This window comes from Perognathus longimembris, chromosome 10, assembly GCF_023159225.1.
Source record: "Perognathus longimembris pacificus isolate PPM17 chromosome 10, ASM2315922v1, whole genome shotgun sequence".
NCBI classification, from domain to species: domain Eukaryota; kingdom Metazoa; phylum Chordata; class Mammalia; order Rodentia; family Heteromyidae; genus Perognathus; species Perognathus longimembris.
Window position 1 is genome coordinate 21527373 of NC_063170.1, and position 26401 is coordinate 21553773.

Consider the following 26401-nt stretch of genomic DNA (forward strand, 5'->3'; position numbering starts at 1 on the left):
GGCCACCTTCTCAATAACTACTCCTGATAATTCTGACTCTGGCAGTTCAGCTCCAAACATTTGGGAAGCCCCCACTGTTAGTCCTTTAATGACTCTAGCATGGAGCATGCTGGGGACCGGTGGTGATTATCCTGTCCAGGTTCTCCAGCATTTCATGAGCGCTTTCATCCAGGATGGATGTTGGATAGAGCATTGTGGTGCATCCATAATGCCAAGGACCAATTTCTGTAGAACCACCTATTGTAACTTCCTCTCCCTGGGCTTATTCCCTGCAATTTAGATTGGGGAGCCTGAGTCTAAATGAGAACTGTAGCCTGAATCTAAATGAGAGTTAGCTCGGGAAATGGACAGTAGAAAAGCTATGTTGACTTCATATGGTGCTATTTTTTTAATTTAAGCTATATTTATTTAAAAATGAAGAGATATCAAAGGATTTAGATTAGTCTACTGCAAGGTCCTAGGAAAAATGTATACTGGAATTGGGATGTCATTGTCTCTTTGGACAAAGCCTGCATTAATTCCTATCACTTCCTATTCTTTCCTCATAGACAATTTCATCCATTGCTTTGTTTGTTGTCTTCCTGGTCCTGTAGGCATCTGACCTACTGGATCCTAAATATCCCTTTGACTTTTGCCATCTCTGAACCCAAATCCTACACACTATCTTTTCCACTCAAGAGTTAATCATCAGCTACTTCTTATGTAAATCAGAACAGGAAAATCTTGCTTGGTGAATATCTCTGAGAATCTTGATCTGACTCTATTCTGCTATTCTGTGCCTGCTGCTCAGCATTTGTCTTCTGACAGGAAGCTCTTGTCCTTGAAAACAGCATCATCTGTGGATGTCCAGGAGGTTCAGGCAGGCCAGCCAGATGAGTGGGAATTTGGTGTACCAAGGCCAGGCCCTAATCTGGGGCATGTGGACCCTTGCGGCTATCATCAGGGGTGAGATGCTCAATGGGAGATGGTGGCTCTGGAAAGGTGGGTGGGAGGGAGGATTTCCATGTGGAAATGAAATTATTTCTTGTTCGCCTCTAAGGACCCTTGAGAGCTGTGTAGACCTTTAAGGTTCAAATGTCTCATGATGCTGAAAGCCATAGGTCAGAGCCTTCTTTTCAGGTGCAGGTAGAGTACAAAAGACCTGGTCTTGCCTTTGGGTTGTACACAGGCTCTTGGGCTCTAGGGAGGGACGTGGAGCCTCTCTTATAGTCTTGGTCACTGAGACAGGCATTTGAATGTCATCACAACACCTAGGTCCTACTGAATAAGAATTTGGGAAATTTCCTTCTCAAGCCTCTGTATTTTCTGCAAAACCGAAGACATTTGCACATCTTGTCATCTTCTGGAAGTGTGTGAACTGATTTCAGTTGGCATTCACATGAGAACTTTTAATATTTTCATTTGTGTATATTAATTTTCATTGTAACAAAATTGCCTACCTAACTTATCAGAACCACTCTATAGTGCTTAATATTCCTCTAGGTTCAATTTTAAAAGTTTATTTAATTTTCAGAAAAATATGCAGCCAGTAAGTTTAAGTAACCACTAGTAGTTATGCTGGTGGATGTGGGAATGACATGTATATTGAAAACCCTGAGCAGATGAAGTGCTGGAAAGTCAGTCCCATAGAAAATGAGCCCTCTCCCTAAATTATGTGGCTTGGTGGTGGTCTTTCTGGTTAGTGCTCTGGTGGTGGTGGTGACTTCTAAGACAATCTTGAAGAAAGCAGAGGATGCGGATTTAGGATTAGCTACCTGGCTACTTGCGCTGCATGCCTCTGGGTAGAGAAAGAGTGCTCTCTAGGAGAGCTCTAAACTGGCTGATTCCCTGTGACTTTGCATCCAGATATTTATTCTTCCCAATGTGTTTCTTCAGGTACTGCCACTGAAGTGCCAGAGAGGAACACCAAGCTGGGATGGGTCCGAGGGAAGCAAACCACCGTTCTGGGAAGTTCTGTGTCTGTGAATGTGTTCCTTGGGATTCCCTTTGCTGCGCCCCCTGTTGGACCTCTGCGATTTGCCAACCCACAGCCTGCAAAGCCCTGGAATGACACGAGAGATGCCACCTCCTACCCACCATTGTAAGGCCAGGCTCTGTTCTACAGGTGGCCCATGACTCCCAGAGTTGGTGAGAGATCACTGAGGGAGAATAAAGATTGTGCAGCCCAGGGGCAGCGGAGGAGAGGAGTGGACATTATGGAGGGGCGCCATAGACAGGGACAAGCGTTCAGTAATCCTTGGGTTCCCTTCTGAGCTTCCTGAACCAGAATCTCCTAAGCTATCAGAATGATTTGAATGCTCTCTAGGGATCCTGAGCCCCAACCAGATTTAGGAAGAACTTCAGTGGGCTCCCTGAAGACACTGTGCAGATATTTTCATGGGACCTCTCTCTAGGTCTTTAGCCTCCATAATCAAATTGGGTTAGGCTTCAGAAGGAAGAACCGCAGAAGGGAGATTTTTAGCTCCTTTAGTCAAAACTGTATCTAATGTAATACCTGGCTTACAGTAGAAACTTCATAAATTCTTGTGGAATGGTGCTGTGACTTGTTGACAACAGGGGGCATGGGAGGTAAGGAATCCTTCCTCTCTTTGTCCCCCACCAATACAGATTTTCATGTTGGGAGGATGAGGCAATCAGATACCAAGTTGGTTGAGGAAGGGTGAGATGAAACTTCTGAATGGCAGTGAGAGTGGCAAATGCCCAAGAATCTTCTGACATTTCAAGATTTTATGAAGTCATTACGTTGGGCTACATGGGTTCCTGGCATGAGGGTCATAAGTTAAAGGAATACCTCAATGCTAAGACAATCCCTAAGCCACAGAATATGCCCTCGTGTGACCCAGGGACTTAGGACAAAACCAAAACTTGTTTACTGATTCATGCATTCATTTATTCCTCAATGAGTTGGTTCATTCAGAACCAACTCAATAATCAGTTCTCCATTAGTCCCTAGGGACTAATACAGTATTAACCATGTTCTTCATTAACAATGGACTTATGTTCTGGTAAGCTGAAGGTATATTTACTATACATAACCTACTGAACACCACAGCTCAGCCAGAGTACAACAGGAGCTCCAGCTCATTGCTGCTCAGCAACATAATAGTTATCAGCCTACATATGCTATCTTAGATCAACCTTCAAAATGTGAAGTATAGTTTGTACTAAATGTATATTGCCTCTGCATCCTGATAGAATTGAAAATCCTAAGCTGTATCATTATAAGGTAGAAATTGTCATGACCTTCATCCAAGAGCATGTAGGATAATGAGATATATGTAACAATTGGCAAATAAAATATAAGGTGACAAGGAAGTCACCAGAGGTAAGCTGCTGAAGGAGTGTCCAGAGCCTAAATGGCCCAGCTTTGGAGAAAGGTTGGTGATGGCTTTGTTTAAAGTAATAAAGTCTGAATTTGTGATAAACAACACAGAGAGGCCAGGAAGCAGAAATAGCAGATTGTTGTGATAGTTTCCCACTGCCCACATGGATACGAGTATGCCAAGAAAACAACTGATACTCATCAAGCACTTAATTAATGTTCATTGTCAGGCTCTGTGTTAGGGCCTATGAGGCACAGAAGTGGTTAATGGAGAATCTTAGTCAATTAGCTGCTCACAGTAGAATTGGTGTTCTCCAGCATTATCATTATCATGTTCTTGCTAATAATTATGGATAGGCCTAGGCCTAGGACACAATGTGGAGATATTTGTAAAGAAGGACTATAATAGATAAATATCAGAAGGCTTCTTAGAGGAAGTGATACTTGAACAGAATCTATAAATAAAGGAAAAACATAAGCTAGCAGGTATGGGGAGAGAGGAGCTTTAATAAAGCCTGGATACAGGAATCACCTTGAAAATATAATGCAGTTAATTCCTGTTACGGCAGTCTAGAGAGGTCATTTGGTCCTCTGGGAGCAGAAAAGGGACCTGTGAGAGAGCATTGTGTCACACTCAGCTCAATGTCCTGCCCTCCACAGTATGGAGAATTTGTTGAGCCATTTTGAATCTTTATGTGCATCTATATTGTGGTGGATATTTGTAAGACTGGGAGTGTGCTGGGTGCTAATGATACAATTATTTTGTACAATGTAACTTTATTATCCAGGAACCAGATCAAAGAGTATAATAGTTAGTTTATTTGCTTACTAGTTTTGGCAACAATGAGGCTGGCCTCTTTCAGGCATATTTGCTGATGAGCAATTCCATGGGCTTTTTCTACTTTTCTCCAAGGTGCTTCCAGACGTTGGAGTGGATCAGCTCATATCAATCTATGCTCAAGGTGCGCTACCCGAAATTCAGAATATCAGAAGACTGCCTGTACCTTAACATCTATGTACCAGCCCATGCCGATGATGGCTCCAAGCTACCAGTAAGAAAGCCTGCTGCCCATGGAGCTCCTGCAAGGTGGTCTTTGGCCTAGGATCCAGCAAGGGTGTTTAGGTGTCTGGAATTGGACCTAGACTTTGTTGGGTAACATGGGCATCTAAGCACATCAGCAACTTGTTTAAAGACAATAATGGTAGATTTTACTTTACCATCTTTTTGTCTGATCTTTTATTGACCTTTTGTTTTTGTTCCATTTTTTTCTTCCTTTCTGTTAAGTACTGAGTAGCTTTTAAACTTTCAGAAAAAAAAACAGCTTAAAAGAACTGATTTGTTTTAAATCTTAGAGCTCCATTTTCAAAAAGGGTAATTGTATCCTCTGACTTTCCTTATGTAACTAAGATAGTCAGGTAATAACGCAGTTTTCTATGTAACTGTAACCCCTCTATATGTCACCTTGACAGTAAAATTAAATTTCAAAAAGAGTAAAAGAGCCAGGTGCAGTGGCTCACACTTGTAATCTTAGCTACTCAGGTGGCTGACATCTGAGGATGTCAAAGTCAGCATAGGCAAGAATGTCCATCGAGACTTATCTCCAATGAATCACCCAAATGCTAGAAATAGCACTGTGGCTCAAGTGGTAAAGTACTAGCTTTGAGCACAAAAGCTTGGGGACAGTGCTCAGGTTCTGAGTTCAATGCTTAGGACTGGCATGTGCACGTGTGCGTGTACACACACACACACACACACACACACACACAGAGTGTAATAGAGCCCTGCAGGAGTGAGTAGGGGAAGGGCTCATCCTATGATCTATTTTTTAGTCACACCCTCCCAGTATCTTCTCTCCCCAATGCCTCTGCAATGGGAGACTTGCTTTGTTCTATTATGACTATGATTTCTACATCTTAGTACTTACTACATGCTAAGCCCAGCATCCTATACCATGGAAGGATTACTGGACCAAGTACAGATGAGTCAGATGAAGCACAGGGCGTGTACATGGGACTTGCTCCATGTTAGGTCCTCACACCAAAGCCAGTGCTTTATCCTCCTCTGCTTTTTCCTCCATAGCTTTCCTCTCTGTTTCTGCCACAATGGCTATAGTCTCTACTAATGAACTTAAGAGAACAGAATGGATTTGTTCCTATTCTGTATTCTCTGATCCTATTTTTTCTAATGAAAGTTTTCACATTTCAATTTCTTATTTTTCTCTTCTCTCTGAAGGTATAATAAAGCCTTACCTTCAAACATTGTAAGCTGCTTTTGCTCTTATCCACAGCTTACGGTGATTTCCATCTTCTTGTGGGTCACAGGCTCGGTGATATTTAGTTAATACTGAGCACCTGGAGTAAGCCAGCATAGCTGTATGTTTTAGATGTGCAATTTTATGTAGAGCTCATGATAACCTCCTGAGATTCTTTCATTCTTCACAAATTATAGGTAGAAAATGATCCTCATAGAGGTTGAGTAATTTTCCCAAGGTCACTCAGCTAGTCAGTGGCAGAGCTAAGCTTCAGCTCTATCCACTTAGATTCCATAGCCTGCATACTTAACCTGGACCCTTCTTTAACAGACAAAACATCTGATCCTACTTAGAAAGGAATATTTTTGCTAAAGAAAGAATACAGCAGCACGTCTAGGGAGGGGATATAGATTCCTAGTGGGCTGACTAGAGTGTTCCTCTCCCCTCCTTAGGTCATGGTGTGGATCCCAGGAGGCGGATTCCAGACTGGCTCAGCATCCATCTACGATGGTTCTGCCCTGGCTGCCTATGAGGACGTACTAGTTGTGATCATCCAGTACCGGCTAGGAATATTTGGCTTCTTTGTGTGAGTTTCCTCAGGCGATTGACATCCTAAAACCCCAGAGATAGCTGTGTAAAAACCATGGGTAGTATCCATCAACATGTAGAGGAATGACTCTTTGGTAGTGTTGAATAAATTGGGCTCTAATTAGGTAATTTTAGCAGCTATAATAGATGACTCCCCAATTCTTACTGGTTTCAAACTATGAAAAATCCTTTCTCATTCACATGAAATCTATGTGAATATCCTTGATGGATGGACAGACATCCATCAGGGACTCATTCCATCTTGTGGTTTTGAGATAGATTCTCTTGGGTCCCACATCAGTATTTGCCCAGCAGATGGAGAAGGAGAAACAGCAGAAGGGATCACATGAGGGATCAACTTGAACATGGAGCTCCTCATGTCTGTCCATTAGGCCTAGCTCTGTACATTGACATCCACAAGCATCTGAGACAGGGAAATGGAGCTCAGTCTAAAAGACAAAGGGACTGATTGTGTGATCAGTTGATAGTGTTTCTCATACCCCTCACTTGACTCCCCAAACGCTACCCCAGAGAATAATCCCTCAATTACATTGGCTTCCTTTCCTTCAATAACACTTATTCTGTATTACTCGGCACTCACAGTGAACCAGGAACCTCACTGTGTGCCTGCCATTTGTTAATTCACTACCCTTCAATGTGACACAACAAGAAAGTTCTACTGGTTTTGTTTTGTTTTGTTTCTTTTTTGTTGTTGTTGTTTTTGCCAGTCCTGGGCCTGGGACTCAGGGCCTGAGTACTGTCCCTGGCTTCTTTTTGCTCAAGGCTAGCACTCTGCCACTTGAGCCACAGCACCACTCTTGGCCGTTTTCTATATATGTGGTGTTGGGGAATCTAACTCAGGGCTTCATGGATATGAGGAAAGCACTCTTGCCACTAGGCCATATTCCCAGCCCTCAAAGTTCTATTGTTTCCATTGTATATGGCCATAGGCCATGGATAAAGAAAGAAACCCAAGAAGAGGAGAATTTGGAGGGACTGTCATAGAGAAGTTGCCAAGGTTCCTGGAGGTCACTAGATCTCGTGATCATTTCTATTATCCTGCCTTCAACATGGAAAAATGAGGGGTGGGAGTCATGCTTGGAGGCTGCTGTCCTGTACTGTGGAGAAGGCCGTGATGATGCACATTAGAAGCCTACCCTAAGGAGGCTTGTAAGCTCATAAGGAAGATAATGCAGGGATACACATCTGTGTCACCAGGCAGGATGGGATAATGCCTCCAAGAGAGAGAGACAATGGACATGGAAATGGGAAGGAAGCTGTCAGAGTTCTGGAAACTTCCTAAGAGGGGTAGCATTGCAATTATACTTTAAGGATATAGTGGAGTTTGGGAGGAGAGGTTTGGAGAGAGTGTGTTCAGCAAAGCAGGCTGCCTTAGCAGTGGCTGGAAGGCTGGAAGGGAATGTAACAGCTCATGGGCAAGATATGAAAACTGCTTTGAGTCTGCAGCTCTGAGAGGTGACTTTGCTACTTCTGTGTAGGCAGAGCAGGAGAACAGAATCCTCTGACTAGGGAACTTACACTTTTAGCAGCTGTATACATTGGGATTCTACATAAGAATTTGTTGGCAGAAAGCTTTCTGAAAATCATTTTGGATTTAGCATAGGTAGAGGAGGATATGGTAGGGGATGGGTTTGAAAGGCAAGGCCTCAAATGCCAGACCATCCATGGAGTTTGGACGTTAGCTTTTAAGACAGAGGGACCAAGGAGAACCCTATTCAGAAGCTGTCTCTGAAGCAGAATGAGGGCTGAGTTGGGGTGTCTACAATAAAGAACACATATGTAATGCTTATTGTATGCCTGGCATGACCAATCTTCCTGTGGCCATCAACTTCCTCCTCCTCTTCCTCCTCTTTCTCCTCTTCATTCTCCTCCTCCACTTCTTCCTCCTCCCCTGCCCCCTTCCTGCTTCTTTTTATTTTATTTTTTTGCCAGTCCTGGGCCTTGAACTCAGGGCCTGAGCACTCTCCTTGGCTTCATTTTGCTCAATGCTAGCACTCTGCCACTTGAGCCACAGTGCCATTTCTGGCCATTTTCTATATATGTGGTGCTGAGGAATCGAACCCAGGGCTTCATGTATATGAGGTGAGCACTCTTGCCCAAAGGCCATATTCCCAGCCCTCTTCCTGCTTCTTATCTTGCTGGTCCTGGGGCTTGAACTCAGGGCCTGGGTGTTTTCTTATTCTCATTTCCATTTAAAGGACATTGAGTCCAAATTGCTTAAATGTCTGGCCCAAAGTAACCAGATGGTAAGAGACCATGCTATGAATTTTGTGCTGGTGGCTGAGATCTTCACTACTAAATTGTGTACTGCTTCTAGACTGTAAGGGAGAAATGGAGACCAATGCGGGACCCATCAGGGAATGCAGGTAGGATTGGAAGACTTCAAAGATGCCTGAGAGTGAGAAATATAGTCAGAGTCAGTCATGGGTCATGGACAGAGAAAAGGACCCAAGAGGTGGGACAGTTTGGGGGAGCTGATAGGTAGTAGGGTAGAATATGATACTGGATTATTTATGGATAGGATGTGTCCCACATGGATTTTACTGTGGTTTTTTTGAGACAGGGTCTTGCTTTGCATCTCAAGCTGGCCTTGGACCGGATATCCTCCTGCCTCACCCTAATGAATGCTGGGATTACAAGTGTATACCAACCATACCTGTCTGAATTGATAATTTTTTTGGCCAGTCCTGGGCCATGAACTCAGGGCCTGAGCACTGTCCCTGGCTTCTTTTTTGCTCAAGGCTAGCACTCTGCCACTTGAGCCACAGCGCCACTTCTGGCCATTTTCTGTATATGTGGTGCTGAGGAATCGAACCCAGGGCCTCATATATACAAGGCAAGCACTCTTGCCACCAGGCCATATTCCCAGCCCTGAATTGATAATTTTGACTTAGGCTTTTTTTTTGGTTTTATGATATCTTTACTCATTCTCCTATTAGAAATTCTGTAGATGCAGCAGTATAGGGGTAGGACTGAGAGCATGGATGGAATCTACGACAAGATTCATTGAATTCCAAATTTGTAACTTTCTAGATCTTTCTACAAAGGGGATTTAGTCTTACCTGTGCCTAAACTTCATAGTCTGTTCCAATGAGGTGTTATATCTGTTACTATCGTTTTTGGTGGAAAAATGTATAGTTATAATTAGCCAGCTGGACTCAGTTTGGATGATTCCAATTTTGTTGGCGACATCTAAGGCATCATAATCAGGAGTCAGTCGAACATATGCTTTCTTCTCTCCATCAGGTCTGATTAGGGTATTGACCTTAGCTACATCAATGTCACAGAGCTTCTTCACAGCCTGTTTGATCTGATGCTTGTTGGCCTTGACATCCACAATGAACACAAGTGTGTTGTTGTCTTCTCTCTTCTTCATGGCTGACTCAGTGATTAGGGGGAACTTGATGATAGCATAGTGATCAAGCTTGTTTCTCCTCGGGGCACTCTTCTGAGGATATTTGGGCTGTTTCCAGAGCCGCAGTGTCTTGGGCTGCCAGAAGGTGGGTGGAGTGCATATCTTCTTTGGCTGTGGACACCTTTTAGCACTGCCTTCTTGGCCTTCAAAGCCTTTGCCTTGGCTTCGGCTTTAGGAGGGGCAGGAGCTCCCTTCTTTACTTTCGGTGCCATCTTCGTGAAAAGATCTGTTACTATCTTAATGTCATAATCAGGGGGAATTAGTATAAGCTGTGACCATAAAGAAATGTAGCCACGGCCCAAACCATTCCTCAACATGGGAGATGAGTATCCCAGTCTTTCTCTATTCCACTCACAAGCACCTGCTTATGCCTTCTGCTGAAAGAATGTAGCCAAAGCCTGAGCCATGCAGTTCTTAGAGGCCAATCTTTTGGAAGCAGGACAAAGAAGGGTGGAGAGAGGACACAGAGAGGCAAAAGGAGACAGTCTAGAATCACCTGGATGACTAATGGTGAAGATTATGGAGGTATTAGCCATAGATCCCTTCCAACAGGATCAGGAACATCCCACTACTGTATTTGGAATTAGGATTTCTGTGCCCAGGAAAGCCTTACTCAATTGATACAGACTTACTTTTGCCAGCAGGACTCTCCTGGGATCCCTGGATCTAGGTGGTCTAGGGATGCCCTGAAAATTGATATACAACATTGCACCTGTATTTTTCTGTGTTGCAGACATTTTATGGATTCTCCAAGAAACCCAAATTCCAGGCAAGGGCAAAGACTAAATCCAATTTTCCCAGCTCCCTTAGGTCTTGGATTTTCATTCTTTTCCCAGATGACACCTGCCTATGAGTTCTGCTGAGGTCTCCCTGGGCTGTAGAGAGCAGTCAACTAAGAATTAATTCTCACTTGCTTTCTGCCTCCAGCACACCTGACAGACACTGCCCAGGAAACTGGGCCCTCAAAGACCAGTTGGCAGCCTTATCGTGGGTCCAGGAGAACATCAAATTCTTTGGTGGCAACCCCAACTCTGTGACCATCTCTGGAGGGTCTGCAGGAGCCGTTAGTGCTTCTGGCCTTGTGAGTCTCTGCTTTGTTACTTGAGTGACTTTTGATGGAAGAGGTTCTGAAAATGAGGACAAGGAGTCACTCATAATTGATTGGTACCTTTGTGCTACAAAATGAAAAACTCTTTAATGTACATCCCCTCTCCTCAGCCTCACATTGTGACGTTGAGATGCATTCTCATTTCATGAATAAGACAATTGTTCCTGGGTGTTTAGATGGTTCACTGGAGACCACTAATGATTAACAATTTGAGGAAAAACTCCCTTATATTTGTATTTTTAGAGTTGAAGTTCTAGCATTCAATTACCAGAGTTGGTAAGTACTTCTTTTACATTAGTCAGATGGGGGTAGTGTTTCTGGAAGAGGGTAGAAGCCTATATTTCCAGGGAGTTTCATTTCCACTCTGATCCAGGCATCACCCACCTGAATTCTACTCAGATTTTTGTTACCATAACAAGATATCTGAGACAGGCTGACTTGTACAGTAAGAGGCTTATTTAGCTTGCAGTTTCAGAAACTCAAAGATGAAGATTATATGACCTCATTGGTTGGGTGTCTGGTGAGTGTGGTAAATGTTATCATAGTATGGCAGGAGTGTATATAGGAAGAAGCTCCATACCTTGTACCAGGAAGCACAAAGAGATCATGGGGACAGGTTTTCTCCTTTTACCACAACACTTTGCTGTTGTTGGTTTTTTTTACCCAAGGAAAGAGCTCCCAATGACCTTCCATCAGTCCATATTTTATTTTTTTATTTTTTTTAAGTTTTTATTATAAAACTGATGTACATAGAGGTTACAGTTTCATACGTTAGGCATTGGATACATTTCTTGTACTCTTTGTTACCTTGTCCCTCATACCCCCCATATTTTATAAAGGTTTCATACTATCTCCCAAGAACCAAGCTTCCAGCACTAGCATCCCAAAAGGTACTCAAACCATTCCAAACTGAAGGATTGATCAACAGAATAATTCAGCTAAAGCATGGAATAGCAATCGATACATATAAATTTCTATTTAATGAAAACAAATGTACATAGATAAACAGTGTGTTACCATTTTAGAACCCATTTGCTGATTACACTTTCCATTTATTTTTTTTACAGTAAGCACAACTTAAAACAGTTTGCAATGTTGTTTACTTTTCTACACGTATAATACACAGTCTCCCACAATATTGCATTGATTATGTAACTGCAATAACAAGTGCAATTACAAATACAAATTTGAAGCCAACATACCTGACTTGGGAAGAAATTGGTGGTAACAGCAAAGTGACAGACAATGTGAAAATAGCCTGCTGGGTCTGAGTGGTCACCGTTTCTTTAGCATAAATTAGCATGTGATTTACAGAGGAGTAAACTAATGCTTAGAAATATTTATTCCTAAATTAGAAATTAATTGCTTAGAAATTAAGATTTCTAAGCAATGTGTCTGGGATGACCCAGCTAGACAGGGAAGAGCTGCAAATCATACTCTAATTAAATCACACATGTCTGATTTCAAAATTCCCAAGGCAACAGGGTTTCAGAAAGGACAAAATAACTTCCTCAGACCTTCACATTTAGTTCTTGGACACTCCCAATCTAAGGATTTCTCCCTTTAGGGTTGGTTCCCTAAAAAAAAGTGCTCTTTAAAGAAGGGATGCATGGTAATAGGAATTCCCAGGGTACTTTTCATAGTTCTCCTGTGTTCTCCTTCCAGATTCTATCCCCTCTGGGCAAAGGCTTGTTTCACAGAGCCATCATGGAGAGTGGGGTGGCCATCATCCCCTACCTGAAGACCACTCATGAGCAGCTGATTGAGGATGTAAGTATATCGTGAACACCTTTCCTCAGCAAAGAGAGAACGCGTTCTGGAGTCAATAGATGGTTTCATTATGTGCTTGGCTTTCCTTACTGAGCATGCCCAAGGAACCTCATTCTGGTCCAAAGGGAACATTGTTCTTCTATAGAAGGCTCATGCAACAGGCAATGGTGCAGCTATACAACCCAACACTAGTCTTGTGCACAAGTTGGATGTGTTTCTGTTAGAGGTCTCACATCTTGCCCATTATTCTTTGCATGGAGACATTACTCAGTCTCAGGTCTTCTGAATCGCCCCTCTTCCATACCTGTGTTAAGAAAGCTTTGGAGGCTCTTTCTAGCTCATTTGGAAATAACCCTGGCTGGCATGGGATGTCTGTTGTGGGTGATGTGTAGGGCTTATGTCCTAGATATTTGTCCTTTGCTATCTTGTCTTAACTCTCTACTAGAATATGAAGACTTGGAGGCCAAGTTGTCTCTCTCCTTTGTGTCTCAGCATAGTATCTGTCATATATTAGGCAACAAAAAATGTCTGCTGAATGAATGAGGTATCATTCAATGAATATTAACTAAGCACCAAGCTGTGAAGCCATATCTAAGGCATTATTTTAATTATGCCTTTCCTTCTTTCCTTTTCCCCCTTCCCTTTCTCCCTTTCTCTCCTTTCCTCTCCATTCATCTCTTCCCTTTTCTCTCTCTCTCTCTTTCTCAGACTCTGAGGCAAAGTCTTGCTATATTGCACAGGCTGATCTTAAACTTCTGGACTAAAGCAGTCCTCCCATTTCTGTATCCTGGGTAGCTCGGACTACAGGTTGTGCACCAACACACCTGGCTTATGTGGCACATTTCCTTAAACACTATATACATTATTTAGAGAATAACAATGTACATCAAAAGCAGAAATACAGTCATGAAATTGTGAAAATACCTTCAATACATGGAGTACATTGATTCTGGTAACATATATAAAGCAGCTTTTAGTTTCTGCATATATTTATTCATCCACAAACTATTTACTGCGTGCCCACCGTTTTCCCAGTGTTCTTAGGACCTCTGGGTTTATGAAAGAAGAAAGTATACCTCAAAAAGACTACAATTTTTCCTCATGGTAATGGGGATTGAACTCAGAGCCTGAACAGACTAGACAAGGGCTATACCACTGACTTATAACCCCAGGAGAGAATATAAATTTGTATTACAAGAACATTTTACTTAGAGTCTGTGGACAGATGTAGAGGTGATTCCTGAATGCTTTACAGTTATACGTAGGCTTTTATATTCTATATTAATAAGCTATAATATAGTATGTTTTATATGCTATACTACTTTGCATTTTCCCAGCGTCTGTAGGGCTCATTGAAGTCTCAGAGCATCCATAATCTCCATAAGATTAACAAGTACAAGGGACAAGTTCTACAAATATGGACACTCAGTGAAAGGGAGAAAAGTGTTTAGCAATGTGCTGAGTAGGGAAGCTGAAGGATGATTGAATGATTAGGGGAGGAAAAGCCTTATGGGGATTGCAAAGATCTGAAAGGGTGTCTCAAAGGAGGTAGGACTTGGGGCTTAAAGTGATACAAAGCATAAATAGAGAGAAATACAAAGTTATAATTATGAAAGATAAATAGTTTATATTGGTGTAGAATTAGATAAAGACCTTCAGGGATATGGGGCAGCATGTAGAACTATGGCTTGAGATGACAAATGGAACATTAAATGCATATGCTTTGATTGATGATTAAGGAGCTTATTCCCTTATTCTATATGCTCCCAGCTCTATTTGACACCTTGAGGTTGGGGGCATGGTGTGGCGGAAGCTAAGAACACAGGATTTATGTTTCCTTGGAATAGGAATCTTTTTTTTTTTTTTTTTTTTTTTGCCAGTCCTGGGCCTTGGACTCAGGGCCTGAGCACTGTCCCTGGCTTCTTCCCGCTCAAGGCTAGCACTCTGCCACTTGAGCCACAGCGCCGCTTCTGGCCGTTTTCTGTATATGTGGTGCTGGGGAATCGAACCTAGGGCCTCGTGTATCCGAGGCAGGCACTCTTGCCACTAGGCTATATCCCCAGCCCCGGAATAGGAATCTTGATCCCAGTCCATGGGAACAGTCTGACAAATCCTCATCCTCTGCTCTTTTATTTTCTAAATAGGACAGAAAGGACAGGTGAGAAATCAGGATCATGTGTGCCAACACATCCTCAAGGTGTACAGTCCACATAGATGCATGAGATTGAGGAGTGCATCAGGCTGGGCTTCACATATAAGGACCAGCCCCATGGCTTGTCAGAGGGTACTTTTCAGCTTTCATTTCTCTATACTGTCCATACTGTCTGACTGGATCCTTTTTTGCAAATAGTTGGAGATGATTGCACAAATCTGTGGTTGCAGTGAAACAGATTCTGAGGCGCTGCTGAAGTGCCTAAGGGCAAAATCTTCTGACGAACTGATGAGCCTCAACCAGGTAAGGAGGAAGGGGAGAATTTGGGGGTCAAGGTGGTCCTCCAAATGGAATAGTAGACAGTCTAACTCCTCTGTTATTTACTATGGTTTGGATCTTGGAAAAGAAAGGGGTTGGAGATTGATAAGGAGAGCTGTAGATAGAGATAATAATCACCTGTAAGATATGATAAGGATGCTAGTTAGCCTGGAAAATGTCCAGAAAAACACTAGGATTGGTGCTAAGATGCCTTAGGCATCTGCCTGGGAAGAAAGACCATACTTACATCACATGCTCCTAGAGGATAAAGACCAAGAGTTGGATATTCTAATATGGAGCCATTTCAGCTTGGTACAACTGAGAACTTAAAAAAACAAACCCATGTGTCTGCAAAGAGCTGGGTTCTTTTAAAATACTGCTCATCTAGCAGGCATTCAAGTGAGGTCTAGTTGACCACTGGCAACTTTCTATCATTGGGTGACTACTTGTACTGGGTGATAGCTTATGTCCCTGCTAGCCTTGAGAATCTTTGCTAGTACTTGAAAGATTCAAGATTACAACTGTGCCTCTAAAGTTTTTTTATTTGGTACACATGGAATCAGACCTGGGAATGTATGCTTCTAACCAGTACACAGGAGATTCTACTGGCCTGAAAAATCACATTTTGAGAACTACTATGTTAACTCTCCATTTTTCTTAGGTAGATATTATCGATATTCCCACTCATCAGGTGAGGGAACAAGGCACAAAAAAGTTTAACTTTCTTGTCCAAGTAAGTGGCAGGCCTGGCCAGGGCCAGGGACTGATGCTTCATGCTGGGCCAATGGTGGTTTATTTTTATTTTTCCTTTATCCTTTTGTTTTGTATGCATTCTGACTTCTGTAAAACTAGGTTGGCTTAGATTGACAGAAATTAAGAACAGGAGATTTATGACTAGCAATGGCTACTGACTTTTTTTCTATTGCAGAAAACAATGTCTTTCACTCGAGCAGTGGATGGAGATTTCTTTCCTCATGATCCTTTAAAATTATTGTCTCAGAAGACATTTGAAGTAGTGCCTTCTCTCATCGGAGTCAATAACCAGGAGTGTGGCTTCATGTTGCCCATGGTAGGAATCCTGGCTGTGGTAGCTACTGTTACCCTGACTGTGATGCAGCTGTTTGCTTCCCTACTATGTGACACCTGTGGGACAATGTCTGGAGCCTATCAGGGATTAATTTTTCTGTGTCTGAAGGGGTGTCTCTTAGTCTGTTTTGTGTTTCTATAACATAATACCAGGTGCTGGACAATGTAATTAAGAGAGGTTTATTTGGCCCATGATTCTGGTGCCATAATTTTGCTTGAGCTTTTCTGGCTGTGTCATAACATGGTAAAGAAGAAGAAAGGGAAAGAGCCATATGCAGAAAGAGGTGAGCATGTATGTAGGGTAGCCTTGCTTTATAATAACTCACTCTTTTGAGAAATAACTGTATCCTTTGAGAACTACTTTAGTCCCTTCTGAGAGCAGTGCCTTTATGACTTAGTCACTTTCCGCTAGGTACCATCTCTTAATGATTTATTACCTCAAAACATGGCTTTTCTGGAACCAAACATTCGGTCCCTTTGCAGGACATATCCAAACTCAAGGACCTGGAGAATTTGCAGCAGGCAGTCTGCCTTGCTGCTCATCTAGACTTACAGCAAAGGAGGTAGAAAAGACAGCTGAAGCCATCTGATCTTTACTAAAATATCATTACAAATGATTGTTTCACATACCTCAGAGCTGATATTTGATTAGCTTAGAAAAGCTCCAGTTCTTTAAACTTTCTATGTCCAGATGTGGTCCTGGCGTTTTGATTTCTATCAAGACTTTCTAACGTTGAGAAGTTGAAAAATTATGGGACCACTTCATTCATTTGGCAAGTAGACATTTACTGAACATTGAACATTTACTATACAGTTATAGAAATCAAGTCTTCAGTAGTGAGCAAGTAACAGTGTTCTTGCTTTCTGTGTGTTCATGTTCTCCAGGAGCAAACATAGGAAATTCATGGTTGAAAAGATGATAATTGAGTGGATGGATAAGGTTGGGAGAGATGGGGGAGAATGATGAAAGGAGTGACATTGTTCAAAATGTATTGTACTCACTATTTGACATGTCGAATTGAAACCCCTTTGTATTAGTTCTTAAGGATTTTTTTAAAAGCTAAGAACTATAAGGAACATAAATAGGAAGAATGGCAAGACAGTCAGGAAAAATTCATCTAAGATGTGGTCATGTAACTTAAGCTTGGTGTAGAGAAAGAGCCATACTTTCTGGATTGTGAAGTTTAAGAAGAATCTCCCCACTGAGAATTCCATATGTATTTAGAAGATTGGAGAGATCAAATCCATGATACTGCAAAGGTCGTTTACATAGATCAACCCCCACTGGAGGAAATGGGGTTAAGAAATAGTGATTTATCAAATTTCAAAGGTATCGAGGGCTGTTTAGAACCAGAATCTTGAGTTTTCTGAGTTGTTAAAGCATGTTCTGTCATTAATACTTTTATCTCCTGAGCAATGTTTTGGTGCAAGTAGGGGATTTTTGTCCTCCTGATGCAAATGAGATAACAGAGTAACATATTAGGCTCAATTAAAGCCTTTCATGGCTTGCTGGCTTTGTGCTTGAAAGAAGAAGGCAGGTGCCACCACTGACAGCTACCACCATAACCACTGTGACCGCTCCCCAAGTGCCTTCCATGCACCACAAGCATACCATCTGTGCAATAACTCACAAATACCATCATCCTTAGTGTACAGCAAAAGAAACCAAGGCTCGGAGAGGCAGGATTAGCTTTCTAGTTAGTAAGGAGACAATGGTGTGCAATTTTTATATGTTTAGTCTCTGCCTTTAAATGCTAAGTTCTCTGCTTACCTGCTTTGTGATGTTAGGTGAGTTGCCAACTTGTCTGGACCTTTGCTCCTATGTGTATGAAATAAGGCTAATTTTAGGACCCATCTCAAAGGTACACATCAAATAGCCTGACATATAGTGAGGGATCTATAAAGGCTAGCTCTTGGAATTACTCCAGAGATGGAATAAAAATCAGTATCTAGGTCTGCAGAACTCAGTGGGCTATGTGGGACAGGATCTGATTGCAGCATATCCCCTCTCTGACTATAGGAGACTCGAGAAAACTCTCCAAAACCAAATTAATTCCTTGAAATACAGAGACTGATTTTAGTGCCCTTGTAACTTGAATGACTCAGGGGCTTCCTTAATATTCCTGGACATGGGTATGTTTAGACATCTAACCTAGTGATTTATTCCTCCATAATTTTCAGCAGAAAGTACAGAAGAAAAACTCATTTGAGGGCTGGGAATATGGCTTAATGGTAGATTGCCCTGGGTTTGATTCCTCAGCACCACATAAACAGAAAAGAAGGCCTGAAGTGGAGTTGTGGCTCAAGTGGTAGAGTGCTAGTCTTGAGCAAAAAGGAAGCCAGGGACAGTGCTCAGGTCCTTAGTCTAAGACCCTGGACTGGCAAAAAAAGAAAAACTCATTTGACCAGTGAATAGTATTCTGCTCATATTTGTTTTTAAGTTGCAATCAGCCAGTAAATAGAAGCTTTTGCTGTGGCCAAAGCATTGTTCTAAGTACTTTATAAATATCAACTGTCCATTAGCATCCCAACTCTATTGGGTCCCTATCTTTATTTATTTATTTATTAATTGAACACAAATTTTTTGACAAGGTGTTGTGCAAAAAGGGTACAGTTACATAGTAGGGAAGTGTGTGCATTTCTTGTGATATCTTACGCCCTGTTTTTCTATCTGTTCTCTAGGTCAGGTAGACATATATACAATATACAATGTATCAAGAACATATACAGTATGGGTCCCTATCTTAGATGTGAGAACTCTGATGTTTGATGAGTTAAGTAATTTGCCAGCTTCACCATGGGAGAGTAGCAGGGTGGGATTCAAAGCTAAACTGCCTGGCTGCTTATAGCTATAAGCTATAGCTTGTACTCTCAGCTTGTGTTCTCTCTATGCTGGCTTCTCAGAACCCTGACTACAATGGTCTTTAGAAGAACAAGGAAGCACCAATTTTGATACTCTCTAGCTTCTCTTTGGACATGATGTTAAAGTAAACTTGTAGCCCAGATGAGTCTGCTCAGGCCATCATAACAAATGAAATTATAGACTTGGTGGCTTAAACAACAGAAATTCATCTCATGGTTTTACAGGCTGGAAGTCTAAGATTAAGTTGTTGACATGTATGTTTGCTTCTGAAGCCTTTCTGTCTTGCAATGGCTATCTTCTTTCTGTCTCCTCCTGTTGTTTCTTAAGTATGCCCAAATTGCTAGTGTGTCTGAATTTCTTCTCTGAAAAGATTTCCAGTCAAAATGGTGGAGAGGCCACCCTAGTAGGCCATGTTCTTTGGTACCAGTGGTTATTACTTTAATTTGTGAATTATGGGAGAAGGGAACAATTTAGCCAGTAGTTTTATTTCCCACAGAGTGGCTAGTTGGGACCCACAAAACCACAGGCATGATAGGAAATATCTGCTTTTATCCAATGTGAGACTTCATTGATAACTTATATAGGCTGCTGTTACATGTGCCCACCTGCGGTTGAGAAGGATCCTGCCCTTATTTTTCTGATGACCAGAGTGCTCACAGAAGATAACCTGCTTTGTCTCCTTAGGAGGGGCATCCTGAGATCCTCAGTGGTGTCAACAGGTCTGTTGCCCTTGGCTTGCTGCATACATTCCTGGTAAGTGAGCTTGGGTCATAGTTTTCCTCATTCACTTAACGAACATGCCTGGTCTATATATTCAGGGTTAGAGGTTGGGGTATAGCCATTGCTCATGAATATACTTTTACAAAGCATAGTCCCATAATACCACATTCACAATCTTTAAAGAACTCCCCAAATTCCCAAGGATTTTGTTTTTAACCCTTTTGTTTTAAGCCAACCTTACATAGACTGATATGTGGCCACTAGACATCTTTGTTCCAACCTTTTATGTACTCACTGTCATGTTTCTCTTTGAATCTGAGTTCTGCTACCCCAAGCATATTACATAATGCAGCACAGATGTACTGACTTATCTATCTATAATTGGAAAAGTTCTGAATTCTGAGATAGAACTAGAGGCCTATGCTGATTAAAGGGCAGTCAGGCACTGCACTAAGTTCCAGGAGTACCAGTTGCTCATTCATTCATTCATTCAGTATGTACTCAGTACACAAACACAGTAACAGCAGATCTTACTCTAGACATTAGAATGCAGAGATGGATTTCTCTCCTTCATTTCTGCTCTCCTTCCTGCCATCTTCCTGTTCTTCACACACATATATTCCATATGTGTGCCAGGTTCATTTCACTTATTGACTTATTGGACAAATGCTTGTTGAGATCTACATGGTCCTGCATTTCCCAGGCACTGAGCTGCAACTTGAACTGGACAGATGCCACAGATAGAAGTCTTGTGATGTCCACAGGAATGGGCAAGCAGCTCCCTGGGGACAGGATTAGGGTTGTGGAGATCTTGGAAGGAAACACAGGGACCTGTTGGAAGTAGAGAGATGTGAAGAGATCAGCTGAAGGGTGAAGTCATAGCAGGTAGGCTCATGCAGCTGTGACAAGTTACAGAAGAAGCCCCGTAGGCTTCATTGCAAGGCCTGGGGAGAATGAAATGATTCCATTTCCCTATTCATCACTGCAGAGTAGGCCTAACAGGGCCAGGGAATGTCTTATCCTCCAAGGCTTGGTGAAAACATGTTTGATGAGTCTTGGTTGTCTGATAGGGCAGGTTGAGATTATGGTTTGAGGGGCATTTAAATGAAAAGTTGAACAGTAGAATCTCTCTTGACTAGATTGAAAATGCCTTGAAGAGGAGATGGTCACTGATTTGGTCTTACAAAATGGGACCATTGGAGCAAGAAGAAATTTCAGATGAAACAATTGGAGAAGTTGTTTTAAGTCAAATCCTAAGGGTGGAAATGTTTGGTTGGGAAAGTCAGAGAGGAGAAGCAAGGGTCTTGACTTGGTAACAGGTCAGGAGCTACTTTGCAAATAGGAAGTCATTCTCAGATGCAGAAAGCTTAACTTTGCTCTAGAAACCCAAGTCTCACTCTTTTTTTCCAAATCAAACTGGATCCCTTATTTTCATTTATTAAATCTGTTAGCTAAAGCTGATTGCTAACTCTTTTTCTGAATAATTACTTATTTATTGTCAAAGTGACATACAGAGGTTACAGTTTCATACGTAAGGCAGTGGGTACATTTCTTGTACAATTTGTTACTTCCTCCCTCATTTCCTCCTCCCCCTCTACCTCTTCTCCCATGAATTGTTCAGTTGGTTTACACCAAATGGTTTTGTAAGTATTGCTTTTGGAGTCATTTGCTTTTTTATCCTTTGTCTCTCGATTTTTATATTCTCTTTCCATTCCCTAGTTCTAATACCAGTATATACAGTATCCAGGGTACTCAGATGAGATAGAGTGATAGCACGGGGATAACCACAGGAAGGGGATACAAGAGGATCATCAACAACAAAAAAAGCTACGGTTTCACATGGCATGTTGAAAGTAATTACAACAGTGATATACACTTGTTTCCATAACATGGAATTCATTTCACTTAACATCATCTTATGTTTTCCAAATCTCACTATTTAATGGCTGTCTTCTGGTGGCTTGTCAGAGACTCTACATAGGGCTTCTCTACATAGTTTGGACAGTTCCAGCACCATGAGGTCTGCTGCCCATGTGGTCCAAGTGGCTGGACCTTGCACCACACCTTGCATCTGCTGTAAATGCCTTCTTTTTTTTTTTTTTTTGGCCAGTCCTGGGCCTTGGACTCAGGGCCTGAGCACTGTCCCTGGCTTCTTCCCACTCAAGGCTAGCACTCTGCCACTTGAGCCACAGCGCCGCTTCTGGCCGTTTTCTGTATATGTGGTGCTGGGGAATCGAACCTAGGGCCTCGTGTATCCGAGGCAGGCACTCTTGCCACTAGGCTATATCCCCAGCCCCTGTAAATGCCTTCTTTGTTTTGGGCTTGAAGTAGTGTAAGAGGTCTGCACTCCAAATTCCATGGAAACCTACGAAGAGGTATGCCACTAAATTAGATATAGCAAAGCATCCAACACTCTTTAGCATACCAGCCCACTAAAAACCCTTTTATAGAAGAATGAAATGAAGCTTTAAGATACCTACTAGTTTAATAGCAAAGGGTTCTAGCCCCAGGAACAGATAATATATAGCCTGTGTAGTCACAGTGGGTTTTGTTCTCTGAAGGGTCCTTCTTGGTTTACTGCTCCACTGTTCTCATCTGAAAATTCTTCATGACTTTAGAACAAAGTGTTCCTCATTTTTACTTTGTTCTAAACTCCATAAAGAAGGCAACCAGTTCTTCCTCGGAATGACTCTCCAAAATATGACAGCGTGGATTTTGAGTGCATATGACAGAGTGCATATTGAGGTTTGGAACATGGAGTTTGGATGCCATTAGACTTGGTTTCACAAGTTCAGGCCAATCCCTCAATCCCTCTGAGTCTCAGTTTCTTTTTTTTTTTTTTTTTTTGGCCAGTCCTGGGCCTTGGACTCAGGGCCTGAGCACCGTCCCTGGCTTCTTCCCGCTCAAGGCTAGCACTCTGCCACTTGAGCCACAGCGCCGCTTCTGGCCGTTTTCTGTATATGTGGTGCTGGGGAATCGAACCTAGGGCCTCGTGTATCCGAGGCAGGCACTCTTGCCACTAGGCTATATCCCCAGCCCCTCAGTTTCTTTATCTATGAAATAGAGCTATTTTTAATATCTGCATCATAGGACTGTGGTATAGATCAAATGAGGTAGTGAATAGAATTAAGAATTTTGCCTGCACAGACCAATGGTTAATATGGTGGCCATTGTTGTGTTGGGTCTCCTACTGCCATGATTATTATTGTCTTTTTTACAGAATATCCCCAACCAGTATTTGGATGCTGTGGCTAATGAATACTTCCAGGATAAGACCTCTGTGACAGATATTCGAGATGCGTTACTGGACTTGTTTGGAGATGTGTTCTTTGTGGTTCCTGCACTGGTCACAGCTCGCTTTCACAGAGGTGAGTCTCTAGAACATTCTTTAAGGACATAGTCTGTGGGCTCTCTCTCTCTCTCTCTCTCTCTCTCTCTCTCTCTCTCTCTCTCTCTCTCTCTCTCTCTCTCTCTCTCCTCTCCTTCCCCTCCCTTGGGGGGGGGAAGGGGCTTGTCCGCCCCTTCCTGGGTGGCCCTTTATCGCTCTCACGTGGGAGCGATGGCCACAGGTAGCCTCGTCTCTCTCTCAACTTCCCCTCCCTTGGGGGGGGAAGGGGCTTGTCCACCCCTTCCTGGGTGGTCCATTATCGCTCACGCGGGAGCGATGGCCACGGGTAGCCTTGGTGGCTTGTGGTCGCAGGGTGCCCCAAAGCCGCCAAGAACGACATGGATGCGTGGGTCCCTGGAGAAAACCTCTAGGGCTTCTGTTTATTCAAATGAGGAGCCTCCCATATATACCATAAAGGCGGGCACAAGAGAGGGGCCCCTGATTGGTCCCAAGGAGCTGTCCCTCAAGTGATGTCAGGCTTCCTTCTCTTCCTGTTAAAGACAGGAAGGGGAGGGACAGGCTGAGGTCAGCTGTGGCCCCTTAAAGGTGCAGCTGACCCCAACAATAGTTCATTGAGGCTGGTGGCAAAACAAACCCCAAATGAGGTAACCATTTGAATCTTTGAGATCACAAACAGAAACCATCCCAAGAAGTATTGGTAAGGATGTGGAATGTTTAGAACTCTCCAATAATTATGGTGAAAAAATAGAGCTACTCTGGCAACTCAATTTCTCTCAAAGTTAAACACACCTACTCTATTATTATTAAACACACCACTCTGTTCATATTCACTGCAGACAGATGAAAGCCTATGTCTGTATAAGACACTTTTACATGCACATTCACAGCTGCTTTAATCCTAGTCACCAGAAAATGGAAATAACACAATTGCCCCTCACTGGATAAATGCATAAGCAAATTGTGGTATATTCATAGTGATTGGAGATAGAAAGGAATCAGTTACTGATACACACAGTGACATGCATGAATCTCAAGACCTCGTGCTAAGCAAAAGAAACTATGGAGTACACAGTGGAGAATATATTGCATTGCTTTAGTTATTCAGAATTGAAGAGCAGATGAAAATCTATGGTTGATCTATGGCTCTAGGAATAAGAACACTGACTGTCTTTGGGGAAAGTGACTAGAATAGGCCTTTTTGAGATGTTGGAAAGGTTCTATGTTCTGACAGGTGCTGGTAACATGCTTATGTGTATATTTGCAAAAACTCATCAAAGTCCTATGCTTTTATTGTCAAAGTATGATATTTGAATTAATGGAGAGGGCTTTGTGCTCTGAAGGGTCCTCCATTTGGTAGAAGAGGAGAGGAAATTGAGACAAAAAGCAGAAGGTAGCACTGTTGTGTGGTCTTGCTGGAAGAGATGCAGAGAAATGAGCCAATAACTGGAGAAGAAATTGAGACCAAGGCTGTGTGTGTTGTGTGTGTTCATGTGAGCAAGCCCATTTGTACTCACTCATATGTGTCCATGAGTGCATGCATGTGTACTGTGATTTGTTGAAAATTACAGAGCAGAGAAGATTTTGTTAGAAGAGAAGAAAGGGAATTCAGGGTGCACATGGATGGATTGTTTTGGAAGAAGGGAATTCCTCTTCTTCTGTTTATCTTCAGACAGTGGAACCAGGGTAAACGAGAGGTGGTCACAAAGGACAAATCTTGCTCAACTAAGAATTTCTTTTGAGGAGCTCAACTATTGCCTTTTCAGGGTATACTGGGGAGAGTTGTGTGCTCTTTGTCACTAGGGCTATGAGGACTGCTTCGGCAGGAAATTCCAATCTCAAATGAACAAAAGAGGAAGTAGACTGGTTTAGGTGGTCTCTTCTCAACACTTTCCTACCTATGGTTCTATACATCCAAGACTTCGTTGGTAGCAATGCAAAGCAAGCCTCTGGATCTGCCTGCATGCATATCTGAACTTTCCTGATTTTTTTTAAAAATCAGATTCTGGTGCTCCTGTCTACTTCTATGAGTTTCAGCATCGGCCCCAGTGCTTTGAAGATTCAAGGCCAGCGTTTGTTAAAGCTGACCACACTGATGAAATCCGCTTTGTCTTTGGTGGTGCCTTCCTGAAGGGTGACATTGTCATGTTTGGTAAGAAAATGTGGTCATGGGCCTCTTGTTTTACATGAACATAGGATATGAGATGTGGTGGGGAGAGATGACATTCTGATATCATAACACTTTCTGTTCCTCTACCACTATGCAATAACACAGGACTATTAAGTTGATATTGAATCATCTCTATGCTTGAGGCAGATATAATTTTTCCCTTGAATATGGTCCCGGTGCATTTTTAGAAACTAAGATAAATAAGAGCAACCAACATTTGCTCAAAGAGTGTTTTACTGTTTACTAAAGCCCATAAAAGTGGGCACTTTGGGACATTTAAGCAATTTAATGTTTTGAAAATAATCAGAACCGTTTCCTTCCTAGTCTGACCACAGATCTTACTCCCTGTCCTTCCTAGAAATCTCTTGAGGGTACATTCAGGACTTTAAATGTCTTACTTTAAAAATGAATTCTAACTCAATCTGTCTGGATCCAGATTGCTAAATTTGTGACTGGGATGCTTGCTTAGTACCTAAAGTAACAAGCTAATCAGATTAAAGTTGTTGATAGAAAAATAATGAAAGGATTAGCTCCATACAGTGGCTTTAAGGACATAGATTTGCAACCAACTTTCACTGGTCTCTTGACAATGGGGAACAACAGACAGACAGGGACAAGCACAGAGAGAAGAGGTATCTGTATCTCTAATGACACTGCAGTCTCATGAGAATGGCTGGCAGGGCAGCAGACTCACAGGGAAGGTATGAATTCAGTCTCCACTGTTTGGGAGCCATGATTCTTTTTGGAATCACTGTTGCTTGTGTCTGCATATACAAAATGGGCGTAATGGTTTGGTAAGCCTGAAAGGATCCTGTAAGAATGGGTGTATGAATGGGATTAATTAAAAGGATAAGTCCTTGTGAACAGCTGGATTTGTGTTTGTTCCCTGCAGAAGGAGCCACGGAGAAGGAGAAATTGCTGAGCAAGAAGATGATGAATTACTGGGCTAACTTTGCTCGGAGTGGGTAAGTGAACCTGCAGGCCTCTTCTACTCCAACTATTTGAAGATAACAATCTCATCCTGTCTGCACTTACTTCCAGGAATCCTAATGGGGGTGATTTGCCTCATTGGCCAGCCTATAATGCGACGGAGCAGTACCTGATGCTGGATTTGGACATGGGCCTAGGACAGGAACTGAAAAAGGAGAGAGTGAAATTTTGGATCAGTACCCTCCCCTATAGCATGTCAGCTTCTGAAACCCTGCTCACTCCTCATTCTTCCTTAATCTTCTTTTCTTTAACCTTGCCATTCTTTCTCCTTTGCTTCTGA

The 26401-nt window shown here is 42.3% G+C and overlaps 1 protein-coding gene and 1 pseudogene across 1 annotated transcript; one reads left to right on the forward strand and one right to left on the reverse strand.

Moving 5' to 3' along the window:
* The first annotated feature begins 872 nt into the window (after positions 1 to 872).
* Positions 873 to 26401, forward strand: Ces5a (carboxylesterase 5A). Its single transcript, XM_048354747.1, has 13 exons — positions 873 to 945; positions 1876 to 2080; positions 4236 to 4374; positions 6027 to 6160; positions 10526 to 10679; positions 12372 to 12476; positions 14827 to 14931; positions 15875 to 16015; positions 19580 to 19648; positions 22836 to 22983; positions 24964 to 25113; positions 26024 to 26096; positions 26173 to 26401. Exons 1-13 carry the CDS (start codon positions 873 to 875, stop codon positions 26399 to 26401), a joined length of 1725 nt encoding a protein of 574 aa, XP_048210704.1.
* Positions 9242 to 9810, reverse strand: LOC125357972 (annotated as a pseudogene).